Source organism: Onychomys torridus, chromosome 7 (genome assembly GCF_903995425.1).
Source record: "Onychomys torridus chromosome 7, mOncTor1.1, whole genome shotgun sequence".
NCBI classification, from domain to species: Eukaryota; Metazoa; Chordata; class Mammalia; order Rodentia; family Cricetidae; genus Onychomys; species Onychomys torridus.
Window position 1 is genome coordinate 91,940,156 of NC_050449.1, and position 17,505 is coordinate 91,957,660.

Consider the following 17,505-nt stretch of genomic DNA (forward strand, 5'->3'; position numbering starts at 1 on the left):
GTGCTGGCTCCTTGGCTTAGGCCTGTACAAACCATCACCCTCACTTGTCTCCTGACCCTCGGTTCCTCTTTCCTGGTGTTGGAACTTGGGCCTGCCTCATGTCTTCCCAGTCTCTCTTGGAATGATGTCAGTCCATTACAAAGTATCGATGACTGTGGGTGGTCATGTCTGGAAACCCTGAGTTTCAACCCTTCCTAGGCTACTACTGAGCAACTCCCGAAGCCTGGGGCGGTGTCTGGACAGGTGCTGTCCAGCAGAACTTGGAGTGGTGATGGACATAGTCTGCAGCTGCATCATCCACAGCAATAGCCACTGGCCACAGGTGACTGTTGAGTGCCTGGAATGTGGCCAGAGCTGCTAACTGAGTTCTTTTTAATTAGCATAGGAAGTTCTGAGTTTTATTACAGCATTTTTACACACAGATGTCATTATACTTTGTTCTCATTTGTTTCCCCCATTTCTCTGTTCCACCCCCACACCCTGCCACCCCAGCTGATTCCCTTCTTTCCCCAAGTCCCTCCTCCTCCTCCGATTTCTTTTTTTTCATCTGTCACCTTTCTTGTTTGTTTTTGAGACAGGGTCTCACTGTGCAGCCCTGACTGGCCTAGAACTTGCTATATAAAGTAGGCTGCTCTCAAACTCACTGAGACCCACATACCTCTGCCTCCTGGGTCCTGGGATCAAAGGTGCCACCCCTCCCAGCTGTGACTCTGCTTCTTAAATCCCTATAAACTGTTTAAGGTTGCTTTGGTTGAAGGGTGTATGAAGAATCTCATGCTCCTATATGTGACTTCCACAGGCAGAGGGTGTTTCATGGGAGCCATGTAAATTTAGTTTAAAAAACACTCAAATGGGGCTATGAAAGAATTTTAAAACTTGGTACAGAAATTACTTTTAAAAAAACAAAACAGGGTTGGGGAATTAGCTCAGTGGTAGAGCACTTGCCTAGCAAGCGCAAGGCCCTGGGTTCGATCCTCAGCTCCACCAAAAAAAAAACAAAAACAAAAACAAAACAAACAAAAAACCAACTGCAACAACATCTGAAGTCTAATTCCACAGACTCCACTTGAAATTTTCAGTGCTTTCAGCATGAAATTGGGAGAAATAGGCAATAAAAACAACCCACTTAGCAAGAAGCAGTGATTCTTCAACCCAGCAATACTGAGGTAATACAAGGAGGGTGCATGCGGTCCACTTTATGCTAGTCAGGCTCTCACACAAGGCTCTGCAGAGTTCGGCACCTCCGTCAACAAGCTAAGTGCTCTTATGGGTGGTTTCTCCTCTAAGCAGACTCAAGAACAAAGCCTCTTGTTTCATCTCCCAAGTACTGGAAAGACTTAGAAAGATCGGGAAGGAAACCAACCATGCTGGCGCGCTAACCATGCTGCCTCTTCATGAGTTTGCCTTGGTGGGGGTTGGGGGGGCCTCTACTGCCACAGAGACACCCACTCTGGTGCTGAGCTGGTAGGTGGGTAAGCGCTGACTTTGAAAGCTCGCCTGAAGATGCATCCGGTTTGATGTAGCCTGGGGTTCTTGCAGTAAAGCTATTTTCTGTATGTCTGAAATGGTCACTGTGAAGCCAAGTGGCTGTGGCCACCGACACAATCTCTTGGTTGGAAGGTGATGAAATCAGTAAACAAGCAAAACAACAACAGAACCCTGGATGTATCATTATGAACCACCTGCTTTAATGTAGAGGCAACCTACTTGCACAGGAGAAAAAGATATGAAGACATGCTTGTTTGTAGAAACACATGGGATACAACACAGATTTTATTTAGCAGGGTGCACTGTAGAGATTACTGATGTGCAATGTCCTTGATTTGGGTCTCTACATTATCTTCCATTTAAATTTAAAGCATTTTCACATAACTTAAAAGATGAATTATGGGGCAGCAAGATGGCTCAGTGGAAGCTTGCTGCCAAGCCTGGCAACCTAAGTTCAACCCTCAGAACCTACATGGTAGAGGAGAATATCAACTCCAGAAAGCTCTTCTTTGACCTCCACATATGCATTGTGGCATGTAAGCATGCACTCAAATACAATATAAGTAAAAAATTTTAAACTGTAACTTTTAAGATCCACATAATTTTTTTCTGACCATTGGAATATTATAGTTTCAAGTAACAAAAGATAAAAGTAAAAACATTGCAGACTAAATCTACCAGTATGTACAAAGTGAACACATTTAATTACCACAGCCATTAGCAAGTCCTGATGTCTCCTCTTCAGCTCAGAACTCATTAACAAGCAGTCACTGAGGGCTCTCTGGGATCTCCCTGTTATCCACAATGAGTGTATGGATGATCCCTTCTCTCCTCTTCCCGCTGCTGACAGCTTTTATGTAACAGTGATGGCTCCCAACACTGAAGTGTGTTTCAGTCCCATCATCTACAAACTTGCCCTAGGACAGCAAGGGAGGAAGCATCAGTATTCCAGAAATCTCTTTGTCAGGCCACTAATATCATCTAAAAAATACTAGTGGTATAATGAAATAATATGTTGGTAAAATGTTAAGCATCGCAGATTCAGCATTTAAAACTTGTGTTTATATGCCTTTATGATTCTGTTATAAATTGAGAGTTCCTTTCTTTCCTTGTATTCATTAATTGTTCTGATTTTTGAAACAGGGTCTTACTCTGTAGCCAAGTTTAGGTTAAGCTAGAACTAAATGACCTCAGTCTCCCGGTCCTCTTGCCTCCACTTCATTCTATCATTACAATGACTGTGATAGAAGTACTTTTCTTACGCCCACTGGACAGATGAAAAAACTGAGGTAGAGGACTTGAAAGTGCCACTCTGCAAGGAGACTACTGTGGTGATATTTTATTTATGCTCTAACAAATAAAGCTTGCCTGGGGATCAGAGGGAAAAGCCAGCCACTATATTAAACATTGAGGTCAGGCAGTGGTAGCACATGCCTTTAATCCTAGCCTTCGGGAGGCAGAGATTCATCCGATCTCTATGAGTTCAAGGCCACACTGGGAACAGAGCCTTAAGACCATAAAACCACATTCTTTTCAGTTGTCCTAGAGAATTCCTCAACAGTGGAGGTGATGTGATTGCAAAGTGCTGTCTATCTAGAGACTTCCAGGGGAGGCATGGAGAAGGAGGACCGCCGGTCTATTGTAGGCCCACAGTAGGTACCTGATCACATGCATGGTAATGACTTTCTTCTATGGGGGCCATATGGGCCTGGAGAGCTCCCTGGACCTCAGCATGAACAAAGCTTCTCTCAAGCAGATTTATTCCAGGGAAGGGCTTAAGTTAGTTCTGGAGATAAAGCCTGAGAGACCAGGTTACACCTGCCAGGCTTAAGAAATAAAAAGGCATCCACCTTTGTGACTGTGGATTCCCACCTCCTCAGAGACAGAATTCTGAGATGGAGCAGATTCGAGGTGATCCACTGAGTAGTCTTCCCCAAACCACCTTTCCTCTCAGCACCTTAGCTCACCTTCCTACACCCGTAGTGGGAGCAATCCTACCATGTGTGGAGAGAGAAGGTGAGCAGAGAAGAGAGCTAGCTGCTCACCACTGCCAACCTTGGTGTTCCTCCCTGGAGCACAAACCTGAACAGCAAGGACAGCACTTCCTGTGTGGCCGGAAGACCTCAAGACACAGGGAATTTCCTCTCAGTGACTTCAGCTCCTGGTCCCGCATTCCCTGTGCCACCATGTTAATTCATTTCTGCTTGAAATTCACTCCTATATTCATTTCACCCCAAGCCACAAGGATGCTTGCCCCTGACAGCAAAGCTGAGTACATTGGAGCTTTTGCAGGATGCTTGGCCTCGGGGAGCAGGGAGCCTCTTTCCTCCTACCTTGACAACTCTGGTCAACAAATTCCACACGTCTTCTGGCATTTGTGACAGTGTCCTTTGTTGTGTGCCTCCATGTCACCTGACACTGTGTACATCACTACTTCTTTAAAAAAAACAAAACAAGGGCTGGAGAGATGGCTCAGTGGTTAAGAGCACTGACTGTTCTTCCAAAGGACCCAGGTTCAATTCCCAGCAACCACATGGCAGCTCACAACCAGTAATGAGATCTGGTGGCCTCTTCTGTCGTGCAGGGACACATGCAGGCGGACACTGTATACATAATATTTAAAAGAAAAACAAAACCCCCCACTTTTTGGAAAGCACCATGCACTTTGAGGATATGTGCAAAACCTTCCTATCCAAGTGTTATCTGCGGTCAGCGGCACAGGCAGCGCAGAGGGTTGAAAGCCTGTCATCAGCTAGAATTTGCCTATCATCTGCTCCCAGGGACTGCTCCACATGATGACTAGAGGAACGATCACGGAAGGGCAGCAGCTCTTGGGGAAGGAACCTTTTCATGTGAACACGTCTCAGGATAAAAGCTTAACCAGGAGAGGCCAGGTGTGAAGTGTGTGGCTGTGCCAGCTCAGACTGCAGATCGTCCCCACACTCTTACTGCTCCAGGGACTGTCGGGAAAAGATCTTCAGAACTTAGAGCCAAAAACAATTCCTGAGATTTGGGGTTTTACTAAGATTACCTTGGTTAATTAGAAAATCACCAGAATTAGAACTTGGTTGTGGTGGTTCACACTCGCAACCCCAATGTTGAGTAGGCTGAGGGGAGAGGATTGAGTTGGGGGTTAGCCTAGGCTACACACGCACTAGGGATAACTAAAGGCTGACTTACCACTGACTCTATTATTTCACCATTGCACCATACATCCATACTGTTTTTTTCTGTAAAAGGAACAACAGTTAAGTGTTATAATTCTATAGTCAAAGTGAACTTGGTGTATTTGTTTTCATTTATATGTGTATGGGTGTTTTGCTTGCATATATGTCTGTGTACCACATGTGTGCCAAGTGCCCACAGAGGCCAGAAGAGGGTGCCAGATCCCCCTGGAGCAATTTACCTTCAATAAGAAAAGAAATAACTGGGCAGGATGGCGCATGCCTGTAACTCCAGCACTCAGGAGACAGGGGCTGGAGGATGACTTTGAAATTCAGAACCTCCTTCTCTACCTCTCTGGGATTACAACCATGTGCCATAATAAACCAGTTTATTGTGTGTAGTGGTAGAACTCAGGGCTTCCTGAATTCTAGACAAGCACTCTATCAAATGAACTACATTTCTGGGTCTCCTCTCCTCTCCTCTCCTCTCCTTTCTTCTCCTTCCTTCCCCTCTTTCTCATTCTCCTTCCCCTCCCCTCACCCCACCTCTGTCTTACTCTGTAGTACAGGCTGTCCTGGAGCTCACTATATTGATCAAGCTGACCTCGAACTTGCAGCCAATACTTCTGCTTCAACCTCTTGAGAAGTATGATTATAGGCATGAGCTACCATTCCTGGCTTGATAAACTTTTGACATTAAAAAAAAAAAAAAAAAAGCTGCTTTGTTAATGCATGTCTTTGATCCTAGCACTTGGGAGGCAGAGACAGGTTCTAATCTCTTAAATCTCCATGAGTTTGAAGTCAGTCAAGACTGGAAAGTGGGGCCCTGCCTCAAAGGGGTGGGGGGGTCACTGAAGAGAAGGCTCAGCAGTTAAGAACACCTGATGCTATTGTGGAGGACCCAGGTTTATTTCCCAGCGTGCACATGGTGACCTATAACTCTAGTTCCAGGAGATCTGGTGTCCTCTTCTGGTCTCTATAGGCACCAGGCATGCAGGTAGCACACATACATACATGTCATCACTCACACATACACATAAAATAAAAATGAATAAACAAACTTTTTAAAAAGTCACTTTATTCAGCCAGATGGTGGTGGTGCACGCCTTTAATCTCAGCATTTAGGAGGCAGAGGCAGGTGAATCTCTGTGAGTTTGAGGCCAGCCTGATCTACAAAGTGAGTTCCAGGACAGTCAGGCCTGTTACACAGAGAAAGCCTGTCTGAAAGGACAAAAATAAAACAAACAAAAAACCACTTTGTTCAAAATTGCCATAATAGCTAATATTTTGTATGCTAATCTAAAAGTTTTTAAGAATCAATAAATAAAAGCTAGTTGCTAGCATTCAATTTAACAGTAGAATGGAAAGGCATGGACATATATGTATTCTCAGTACCTGGTACTGCTATTTTTGAGATAGTTAATATTATCTAAATAAATAAGTCAGAGAATTAACATGATCATAATAAATTCAATTAGCGGTAGGAACAGGGAGTAATAAGGCTAACTAGAAGTGAGGAGGCTAGTTTAAAAAACCTACTGGGTAGGAGAGATGGATCAGTGGGTAAAACAACCACCATGCAAACACAGGAACTTGAGATGGAATTCCTGGAACCCACATAAAGCTCCAATGGGGATCTTGGGCCTGTAGTCTCCATCCTCCTATGGTGAGATGGGAGCTGGAGCCAGGAGAATCCTAAAGCTTGTGGACTAGCTAGCCTGTTGTATTAGTAGCAACCAATAGAGACGCTGTCTCAAACAAGGTGGGAGGCCAGGACCAACAGCTGAGGTTCTCCTGACCTCTCCATAGCAGCTTAGCGTGCTCACACACACTGTGCCCATGTACATGTATTACACATACATCATACACACAATATAGATAACACATATACTTTTGTCCTAGTTAATGTCAGCTGTCTCCCTGGTCAACTGAGGGAGCCTCAATGAAAGAATTTCCTGGATCAGACTGGCCTGTGGCCATGTCTGTGACAGATTGTCTTGATTTATGATGGATTTGGAAGAAAGGGAGCTGAGAGAGCAAGCCTGCACGCAGGGTTCCTTCGTAATTTCTGCCTCCAGATTCCTAACTTGAGTTCCTGGCATGACTTTTCTCAAGATGGAATGTAACCTGTAAGCTAAAAGAAGTCCTTTCTTCCTCATATTGCTTTGGGTCACAGTTTTTATCACAACAAGGGGAAAAAAATAGGATATCATTAAAATAAAAATCTCCTTTAGCTAGAATTGATGGTTTTTATCCAATGAAACCATATACTCATTACCTACAAAAAAATCTTACCTTATTAATAAACCTTAAATTTTTAACTTTTTTGTTTGTTTGTTTGTTTTGTTTTTTTAGACAGGGTTTGAGGCCTGGATCTTGCTCTGTAGAGATCCACCTGGCTCTGCCTCCTAAGAGCTGGGATTAAAGGTGTGCACCACCAGGCCTGACTGTTATTATTTTTAAAAGATTTAAAATTCTTTTTCATGATGCATATTTGTATGCATTTGTTTATGAGTATGTGCACATGAGTGTAAGTATCCCAGGAAGGCAAATGAGGATGGCAAATCCCTAAAGTAGAGGTACAGGTAGCTTTGAGCCACCAGATATGGGTGCTGGGATCTGAGCTCTGAGAGAGCAGTGTGTGCTCTTAACTGCTGAGCCATCTCTCCCAGTTCCTGCTGCTGTGTGTTAGTGCCCATTTGCTGCTGCCTCCACCTTGGAGCTTTGAGATGGTTCGCAGTTTTATAACAATGATAGTACTGAAACCAGCTCTTGTCCATAGACGTGCAAATGAATCTCATCTGGAAGTGGGTTAAGTCTCTGTTGACATCAAATAGTTTTCCATCTATTTGCAAATCCATTTCAGCATTTCTGAGCACCCAAGTATAAATGTACTAATTGCATGTGCACACATGTATGTAAGTATTACTGTCTATGTGTATATGTTGGGTTTTGTTCCATTTTTTTTTTCAGTTTGTTTGTTTTTTGAGGGTATGTTTTTGCTTTTGCTTTCATCTTGGAACTGGGGATCAAACCCAGGGCCTTGCAGGTGCTATACCACCAGCCTACATCTTCAGCTTTATGTTTTGTTTTGAAATTCTCCTTTGAACTGGCCCTTAACACCCTTCCTTGTTAAATAACGAGAGAAATAAAATTCTTCACATTTATGTAAAAATAAATTATTCTCCTGACAAATAAGACAAAACAAAAACTTTGAGGGTTAATTGAATATTGAATGGTAATCTGCTCACATGAATGCATGAGAAAAAGACAGCTCATGTATTCTTTCTCCTATTCAAATCTCCCACTTAACTCTATGGAGAGAACAATTAAATAGTCGCTAATATGGCCCGAATAGGTTCAAGTGAGATGGAGTTACAGAACTGAGAGAGGGAAGTGGACACAATCTCCCATCCCCAAACAGGAAGTGATTTCCAACTAACAACTGCTTGCAAAGAAAAAAAATCAGTTTTCTCCCAATGGCATCTCACTGGCTGTATAAACCACACTTAAGGGTAGGCCCCACAGCCAGCAGTAGATAATCAACACAAAACATATTCAGTGCGTCTATAGATGTGTTGTCTTAGACTGCTTTGTCTGGGCTTTTAAAAAAAATCTTACCGTCTTTTGCTTATATGCTATGGTTTCTAATTTTGTGTTTTTATTGATTTTGTTTGTGTGTTTCTCTCTCTGTGTGTGTTTCTTGTGATTTTTCCAATTTTTAAATTCTGCTTTGTGTTTATTATTTGTTTTCTAAAGAGATAAAGCATGGAGTTGGATGGATAGGGAGGTGGGGAGGATCTGGGAGGAGATGGGGGAGGGGAAACTATGATCAGAATATATTGCAGAATTTTTTTTTATAAATTTTCAATTAAAAAAATCCTGGGGCTGGAGAGATGGCTCAGAGGTTAAGAGCACTGGTTGCTCTTCCAGAGGTCCTGAGTTCAATTCCCAGCAATCACATGGTGGTTTACAACTATCTGCAATGAAATCTAGTTCCCTCTTCTGGCCTGCAAGGATACAAGCATGCAGAACACTGTATGCATAATAAGTAAATAATTCCTTAAAAAATATCCAACCCATTCTGCAGGAACAGCCCCGACTCACCCAAAACAATTCTAAAGTTCTCGCCATCCAAGTGCAGTACCCAGGTGTTGGTGGTTTTTGATCTGTTCTCTACATACTTTATGAAGCTTTTCCTCTCAATTTCCAGGATATATTTAAAAACACAACCTTTGTCAGAAAGTATACGTATGGTGGCTTTGGTTTTTGCAGCTCCAACACAGAAGGTTTCTTTGCCCACCAAATTGAACATCCACTCTTTTCTTATCTCTTCCTAGATGATAAAATAGAATAGGTTAAAATATACAGATGGAGGGCATTTTCATATTTAACATTTAAGAAATAATAAAAACTTCAAGGTGTTTGTGGTAGTTTTGTTTTGGTTTGGTTTGGTTTTTTGAGACAGGGTTTCTCTGTGGGACAGTCCTGGCTGTCCTGGAACTTGCTTTGTATTCCAGGCTGGCCTCAAACTCACTGCCTCTGCTTTCTGAGTACTGAGATTAAAGGCATGTGCCACCACCTGATTGTGGTGGTTTGAATAAGAATGGCCCCTGTAGGCTCATATATTTGAAAGTTTGGTCTCCAGGGAGTGGAACTATTTGAAAAGATTATAAGGATTAGGAGGTGTGGCCTTGCTGGAGGAAGTGTATCACTGGGGGTGGGCTTTGAGGTTTCAAAAGCCCAAGCCAGACCCAGTGGCTCACTCTCTTCTTGCTGCCTGTGGATCAGGATTTAGAACTCTCACCTACTCTCCAGCACCATGTCCTGCCGTGCCTGCTGCTATGTTGATAATGGACGAACCCTCTGAAATGGTAATCAAGCCCTAATTATACACTTTCTTTTATAAGAGTTGCCTTGGACATGATGCCTCTTCATGGCAATACAACACTGACCAAGACAGCGATTGGAAGCCAATATTATTTGTACTTTATGAATTCATCATATCAAGTTTTTGTTTTGTTTTGTTTTTTAATCATTTTTTTTTCTGTGTGTAGTGGCACCTAACTTTAATTTCAGCACCTGCGAGGCAGTTGAAGGTGGATCTCTGTGAGTTTGAGACCAGCCTGTCTACACAGTGAGTTCCAGGCCAGCCAGGGCTACTTAGACTCTGTCTGAAAAGAAAAGGCCATTTTAAATTTAAATACCAGGTTTCATATTCTTGTATGTAATTATTCTCCTGAAACTACCAGTAGATTGCTTTATACAGAAAAATAAATAGGTGAAAAACAACCATTGTCAGAAAAAAAGTCCCAACTTTATGTATAAAGAAGTTACAAATTATACCAATAAAACCAAGTTTTGGGGCTGAAGAGATGGCTCAGTAGCTAAGAGTACTTGCTGCTCTTCCAGAGGATCCAGCACCCACATGGCAGCTCACAAGTGCCTATAACTGCAGACTCAGGGGATCTGATACCCTAGTCTGTCCTCAGAGGACCCCAGCCATACATGTGCTGCACTTGCAAGCATACAGGCAAAACACCCTTACACATAAAAATAAATAAATAAAAAGCTTAAGAAAGCAAGCTGGTGTAGTCTTGCACACTTTTAATCCCAGCACTGGGGAAGCAGAGACCAGTCCTGTGTATATAGCAAGTGGTAGGACAGCCATAGATAGATCCTGTCTCAAAGAGAGAGGGAGAAAAGGAGGGCAGGAGGAGGATGAGCTCTCTGTAGCACATTTTACAAAGTCACATTTATGTTTCCCTACCTTCCCATCCACATATACAACTCGTTTTCCTGATGTGGTCCCATGTTCAAATTCAATCTTGTGGATTCCATCACTTAATATAACATCCCAAACAGCTACAATATCTGTCATTTTCCTTAGGCTATAAAGAGGGCAAAGGAAATAAAAATGAAGCCATTAAAATGGGCTAAAACAGTAATAGAATAGCCAATTCATCTTCTCAAGATGAAAATAACTGATTTTTTTTTCGCCTTTCTCTTCCTCTTTCTTTCTCTTTCTTTCTTTCTTTCTTTCTTTCTTTCTTTCTTTCTTTCTTTCTTTCTTTCTTTCTTTCTTTCTTTTTTCCTTTCTTTCTTTCCACCTCCTTTAAAAATGTAATAATTAAAACAAACCACCAGGGCCTTGTGCATGCCAGGCAAGCACTCTACTACTAAGGTATATCCCCAGCCCTTTGGGGATGTTTATTGAGATACAGTATCATGTACTTTCAGGGTTTTTTTAGACAAGTCACATGCTATAGTCCAGGCTGGCCTCAGCTTCCTCAGTGCTGGGATTGCAGATGGAAGCCGCCATTTCTGGCTTGGTTTTTCTTTTTCTTTTTTTCAATCTTTTATGTTTTCATCTTATTACTTTTCTTGCTTACCTTTTGTTTTGTTTCTTATCTTTTAAAAGATTGATTTATGTGTGAGTACATTGCATAAGCATGTGTGAGTGCATTGCATAAGCATGTGTGAGTGTGTGTACCTGTCAAGTGTCTCCTGACACTTTCTATTTCTTTGAGGCAGGATCTCTCCCTGAACTTGGATCTTATGTTTTCTTATCTAGTAGAGAGCCAGCAAACCCCAGTGACCCTCCTGTCTGAGCTAGGGTTAAAGGCATGTGCTGGATGTCTGGTTTGTTACCTGGGCTTGGGGATCGGAACTCTGGTCCTGATGGTTATGCAGCAAGTGTTCTTAATGGATGGGGCATCTCTCCCCCATATTATTATAAAGGGGACATATAGGCACAGATATAATAACAGTGGGTGACTTTAATCAACCCAACTTTCATCAGTAGAGAGATCATCCAGACTAGAAAGCATGAAGCTTCAGAGTTAAAATGTACCATAGATCAAATGAACTTTAGAAACATCTATAGATATTTCTTTAACATCTGTGGAATACATTTTCTTCTCAGTAGCTCATAGAATTTCTTTAAAACACCATTTTCTAGGCCACAAATCTTAACAAATACAACAGAACTAAAGTAATTTCTCTTTATTCTATCAGATCACAATGAAGTAAAACTAGGAATAAGCGGCAAGGCAAGAGCAATATACACTCTTTTTGGAGACAAAGTCTTCTGTGTAGCTCAGTCTGCCCGAGAACTTACCATGCAGCATTTCTCCTGACTCAGTCTCCACATGCTGGAACTACAGGCATGAGCTAACACATCTGGCTACCACGAGTACAGTCTTGAATATGTAGTGGGTCATCGACGAACTCAAGAAAGAAGACCTATGTCGAGTGTACCTGAAATCCCATCACTCAGAAGGCAGTTAAGAGCACTTGCTGCTCTTAATATTTGATTCCCAGCACCCACATGTTGGCTTAGAACCATCTGATGCCCTCTTCTGACTTCTGTGGGCACCAGGCATGCACATATATACAGGCAAAATATTCACACACATAAAATAATCTAAACAAAATTTTTTTTTTTTGAGACAGGGTTTCTCTGTGTGGCTTTGCGCCTTTCCTGGAACTTGCTTTGGAGACCAGGCTGGCCTTGAACTCACAGAGATCTGCCTGCCTCTGCCTCCTGAGTGCTGGGATTAAAGGCATGAGCCACCACCACCTGACAAATTTTAAAAAAGAATTGATAAATGGGACTTTGTGATATTAAAAGTTCTGCACAGCAGATGATGCATCAGGGGAAAGAGGCAGCATACAGACCAGAGGAGAATATCTACCAGGATTTCACCCAACAGAGGATTAATATTCAGAATATATTGTTTTCAATAGAAAAATCTAAAAGACCAAATAATCCAATCAATAAAGGGGAAAAGTAGACAATTATCAAAAGACAAGATCTAAAAAGTGTTTAATAGGGCCAGGTATGGTGGTGAACACCTTTATGACTAGTGCTAACCAGGCAGGCTACAGACTGAGAGTATCTGAGAGAGGAAGAGAAAGAGAGGGAGAGAGGGAAGGAAGGGAGGAAGAAGGGGGAGGAGGAGAGAGAGGGAACTAACTAATACTGGTAAAGGAACTGTTATTGGGTAAGGTAATGCAGCCACCATGGAAATCAGTATAGAGTATGGAGGTGCCCCCCCAATAAACAACAGCAAAACAAAACACCCAAAAACTATGTAGCTATAGGACTAATTATATACCTGAAGGAATCAACTCAGCATATGCTAGACATACCTATGCACCCATGTTTATTTGGGCACTTGGTACAATAGTCACTACATGGAATAAGTCTATGTGCCCATCGATGTGTAAATGGATAAAGAAAATGAAGTCTACATAAACACAGTGGAATATTATTTATCCATGAAGAAGAATGAAATCATGCTGTTACCAGACAATGGATAGGACTGAAAAAACAAAAACAAAAACAAACAAACAAACAAACAACAACAACAAAAAACCCAACCACAGTCTGAGGCAGAGAAACCACACCCAGAAAGACAAGTTGAATCTAATTAAAACAAACAAACAAAAACCCAAAGCAAAACAGACCAAAACATAAGGCATGGAAGCAGAGACTAATTAGGAAAAGGAAAGGTACCTGCAGAAATGTTAATGGACGGGGTGGGGATGGGGTTGTGGGGAGGGATGGTCAAAGCCTTAAAGCCCACTGCTAGAGTCTCTTGATAGGGTCACTCATAAAACCACATGGAGGCAAGTTCCCTGGCCCCAGGGTCAGATGCTACAGAGGTGTGGCCATGGCCACCATAGATGGATGGCTTCAAGCTGTCCTCTGCCCTGCAATCTGGGCTGTGGCCTCACCTGTGCATTTGTGGCCTTTGGATTTCTTTGCAAAGCAGCGTGTTGGGTCTGACTCCTTAGACGGCAAAGCCTTGCTCCTGCAGCAAGCTTGAGGACCGGAAGCTCTGGAAACTTGCGCGTGAAACAGTACAGGCTGCCACTTGCTGTCCTGCGACCTTGACCCTACTGGTGTGAGTGTCTAATCTAATGCTTCATTCTCTGCACAAGCTTTCCTCACAGCCTGGACCCCAGACATCACCAAGTCCCACCCTGTGAGCAATGCCCAACAACAAACGTTGCTAAGAGCGGTCTTCACAGGGTGCCTGGCTCCGTTGCTGGGGTGAAGTTGGTGGGCAAAACTCCAGGCCCCGTGCTGCTCTGAAGCCCGAGGAAGGTAAATCTGCTCGTGACATTGGTTCTCAAAAACTCCTGGCATCCCCTCCCCTCCTTTTTTTCCCCACCCCATCATGGTACTAGAGATTGGGCCGATGTTCGCTGTGCCATAAATCGCCCAGATTGGCTTTGAACTAACTCTGTAACCCAGACAGACCTCAAACTTGCAATTCTCTAGAGCTCATTCTTTATTTCTTTAAAAGTCCAGACTACTTAAGGTAGATTTTGTGCCCACATCTCTGTGTGAACCAGCCTTCTCTTTATTCCCATCCTTAAGGATGCAGGCAGGTTGCTTGTTGCTAGATGCGTTCCCAAATGCCCTTCCCTCTGCCCTGACACATCTTTTCAACCCTTCTCTGAACTTCCACTGTGTCGGGTAAGTTGTTTTTCTAATGTCTTTTATTTATTTATTTATTTATTTTAATTTAAAAATCGAGTCTTGCTGTGTCACCCATTCTGACTTGCAATTCACTATTTAACTCGGCATGGCTCAGATTCTTCATCCCACCTTAGCCTCCCCAGTACTAGTATTACATCTGAATGAAGAATAGGCTTGGATAGTGTTAGAGCTCAAGACATACCACCCCCAAAATATTACTGTAGGAGAGTATGGCATTCTGAAAATGTTTTTGGCATATTTTGAGCTGATTTTTGTATGTCTGTTAATTTTTTTAAAAATTACCAGCTTAGCCACCTTACAAAAGTAATGAATGGTGCCCAGACAGTAGGCCCAAGAACAGAATAGACACATTCAAAGGGACTGAGGGCTTCTGAGGGCCTAGCAGATTTGAGGGCTCTGGTCATCTTAATGCTGGTTAATGCTGGTGTCATTTCAAAATTTGCATTTTGAAACCTGACTTCCAACACAAGTATTAAGAGGTGTGGCCTTTAGGAGGTGATTAGGTCACAAGGGCTGTGCCTTCACGAATGGGATTAGTGTCTTTATAAAAGAAGTGACAGGTTCCTTTTGCCTCTTCCACTGGGCGTTATGTTTTGGAACCAGGTCCTGTTTTGCCTGGCTCAAAATATGCCCATCACTGAGATGAGTTTTGTCAGAGACGATTCTAGAAGTATATGAAAATGACAGGACAAATTTTACATCTGCTACCTTGAGTGTATTAGTGACCAAAGTGAAACAAACAACTTACAGGAGGGAACTGCTGACTTTGGCTCAGGATTCCAGAGGTGCCAGTGTGCCGTGGCAGGGTCAGTGTGGTGGATGGAGCACTTTACACCTGGGCCCCAGGAAGCAGAGCAGGCAGTTCACATTATGACAGACTAGAGACAGAGAAAAGAGGGTACAGGAAGGGGCCAGAGCAAGACAGCATCCAAGGACATGCTCCCAGTGACCTACATCCTCCCAAGTAGGCTCTATTTCTTATTTTCCATCCCCTACTGATAAAACCATGATATACTGTGAATCATCGGGAGATTATTCCATTTATTAGGTCAGAGTCCTCATGATCTACTCTGGAAACATCATCCCACTGAGAGTTGCTTCACTAATTCTCTAGGCATTTCTCAGTCCAGTCAAGCTGACAGTGAAGATTATAACCATCACAGAGAAGACAGGGTTTAGGAATATTTATAGACTGGAGCATGGAGAAAAGAGATTAAGGGCTAGGAAGTAATTGGTGGTTTAGGCCTTCATGATCAAACTTGAACAATTACAATGACCCAAATGTCAGCTCTGAAATTGGTGATTTTTTTTCCCCCGAGACAGGGTTTCTCTGTGAAGCTTTGCACCTTTCCTGGGTCTCACTCTGTAGACCTGGCTGGCCTCGAACTCACAGAGATCCGTCTGGCTCTGCCTCCTGAGTGCTGGGATTAAAGGTGTGTGCCACCACCACCTCCTGGCAAGAAATTGGTGATTTTTAAAACCAGTTAAAAGCATGCAACCAGAAGTACATGAAGTAGGTTAAGTATAGAGGGTTTAGTCTGCAATTAAGTCAGTAAAACAAGTGAGGTGTGAAGAATTTGGTTTCATATGGATGCAGGAAGAAGCGAAACAAGCCTTCTCTTGACTCTCAATCTTCTGGCACTTTGGTCTTGGACTTCTCAGCCAGAACAAAGCAACCACTTTCTGTGGTTTAGAAATTATCTAGTCAAAGAGTTTGTTATAGGAATCGGGATGGGTCCCATCTTCCAGTTTATTTCTGCGGCATGATGATAATATATGGGAAGATTGTCCCAACATTGGGATTGATATGGCAGATAAAGTTTAGAGGTGCTAAGTAAGTAAAGTCTCAGAGAGAAGACAGCTGACCAGAGGAAACAATCTATTGATTAGGTTACTAGATCTTGAAAATGATATGACTGAATTCCTCAGCAAATCGTGCTACAGAGATTCTGCTGGGAGAGCAAGCACTGCTTTGCTCCTGACCTTGCACTGAGAGAGTCCTAATGAGGAAGAAGAGTCCATTGCAGCCTCTTCTTTGTTATTTGTTTTTATTTATAGAGTTTGTAACAAGTGATTCCTGGAAGAATGAAGAGGGGTGGTGCTATACAGGGTGGAAGTTTCCAGAGCTGGGACCAGGGTGGCTGATCCCCTCCCCATACGTAGTTATCCTCTTCTGAGCTCCTTTTTTTTTTTTTTTTTTTTTTTAAGATTTATTTATTTATTATGTACACAGAAGAGGGCGCCAGATCTCATTACAGATGGTTGTGAGCCACCATGTGGGTTCTGGGAATTGAACTCAGGACCTCTGGAAGAGCAGCCGGTGTTCTTAACCGCTGAGCCATCTCTCCAGCCCCTGAACTCCTTTTTAATCAAGTCCTTAATTCTGCGCAACAACTCTTGAGTTAGGAGGACCAGGAAACCCTGTTGGGGTCACAGCTTAGTGAAGGATAATATTTTCTCGTAAAATTCAAGGAATCTAGCTATCTTTTATGAGACTACTAAAATAATCTGTGAAGTTCTTGCAATGTGCCTCTAATTCTCACAGCGGCCCAGTGATTATATTCATTGTATTTTACACAGGGACCCAAAAGCCCTCCAGAAGTTACAGGATTTATATTTGGAGTTAGGCACATAGGATTTAAAATGCTTATGTTAAAAGAACATATTTGTAGAAAAATATTGTGCTTGCAGAAAAATTTGGGCTTAATGCTTGGGGCTCATCACCCAAGATACACTGAAATCTGCACTGGAATTGGACAAGGTGACCGGGGACTCCTCAGCTAGCTGTTTCCTCTCCTCACAATTTCTGGTATACTGGATTTGAGGAATCATCTGTGCTGCGTTTAGTATCTGTTCCACAGAGGCAGGACAGCGGTGGGAAGAGCAGTCACTTCTTACCTGCCAGGACTACATGGCAGGAAATCATGTCTGAACAAAGCACCGTGAAAGGTCTTGAACTTAAACATGAAACATTCTTGTTGTGGCTGATTGAGCTTTTTGACTTTGTTCTGAGTTTCAGATTGCTTCCTTGTTTCTCGGGAGGTACCCAAGGGCTGTTCATCTTTAGAAGCTGCCTCTCACCAACACGCTCACGGACACTACTGCCTTAAGAGAGAAGCTGGAAATACTTCCATCACAATAGGGTATGTTTTGTCTGGGGCCTCCTTTTGGAACGGGTTGGCTGATTTCTCCAAATGTAGTTTTTTATTTTTATTTTTTTAATGGAGAATGAAATAAAAGAAAAATAACCATATCAGATGCCCAGGTATTTAATTTTCTTTTTTTACTGTTACCTTCCCAGTATTGGCTACGGACTCAAGAAAGAAGCATCACCACTTT

At 42.6% G+C, this 17,505-nt stretch overlaps 1 protein-coding gene across 1 annotated transcript; it reads right to left on the reverse strand.

Moving 5' to 3' along the window:
* Window positions 1-2,168: 2,168 nt before the first annotated feature.
* Faim (Fas apoptotic inhibitory molecule) lies at window positions 2,169-13,530 on the reverse strand. The gene is made up of 5 exons (XM_036194071.1): window positions 13,395-13,530; window positions 10,423-10,543; window positions 8,760-8,988; window positions 4,669-4,718; window positions 2,169-2,405 (listed from the first exon to the last, which is right to left on the reverse strand). Exons 1-5 carry the CDS (start codon window positions 13,400-13,402, stop codon window positions 2,256-2,258), a joined length of 558 nt encoding a protein of 185 aa, XP_036049964.1. The 5' UTR covers window positions 13,403-13,530; the 3' UTR covers window positions 2,169-2,255.
* Between the last annotated feature and the right edge of the window lie 3,975 nt (window positions 13,531-17,505).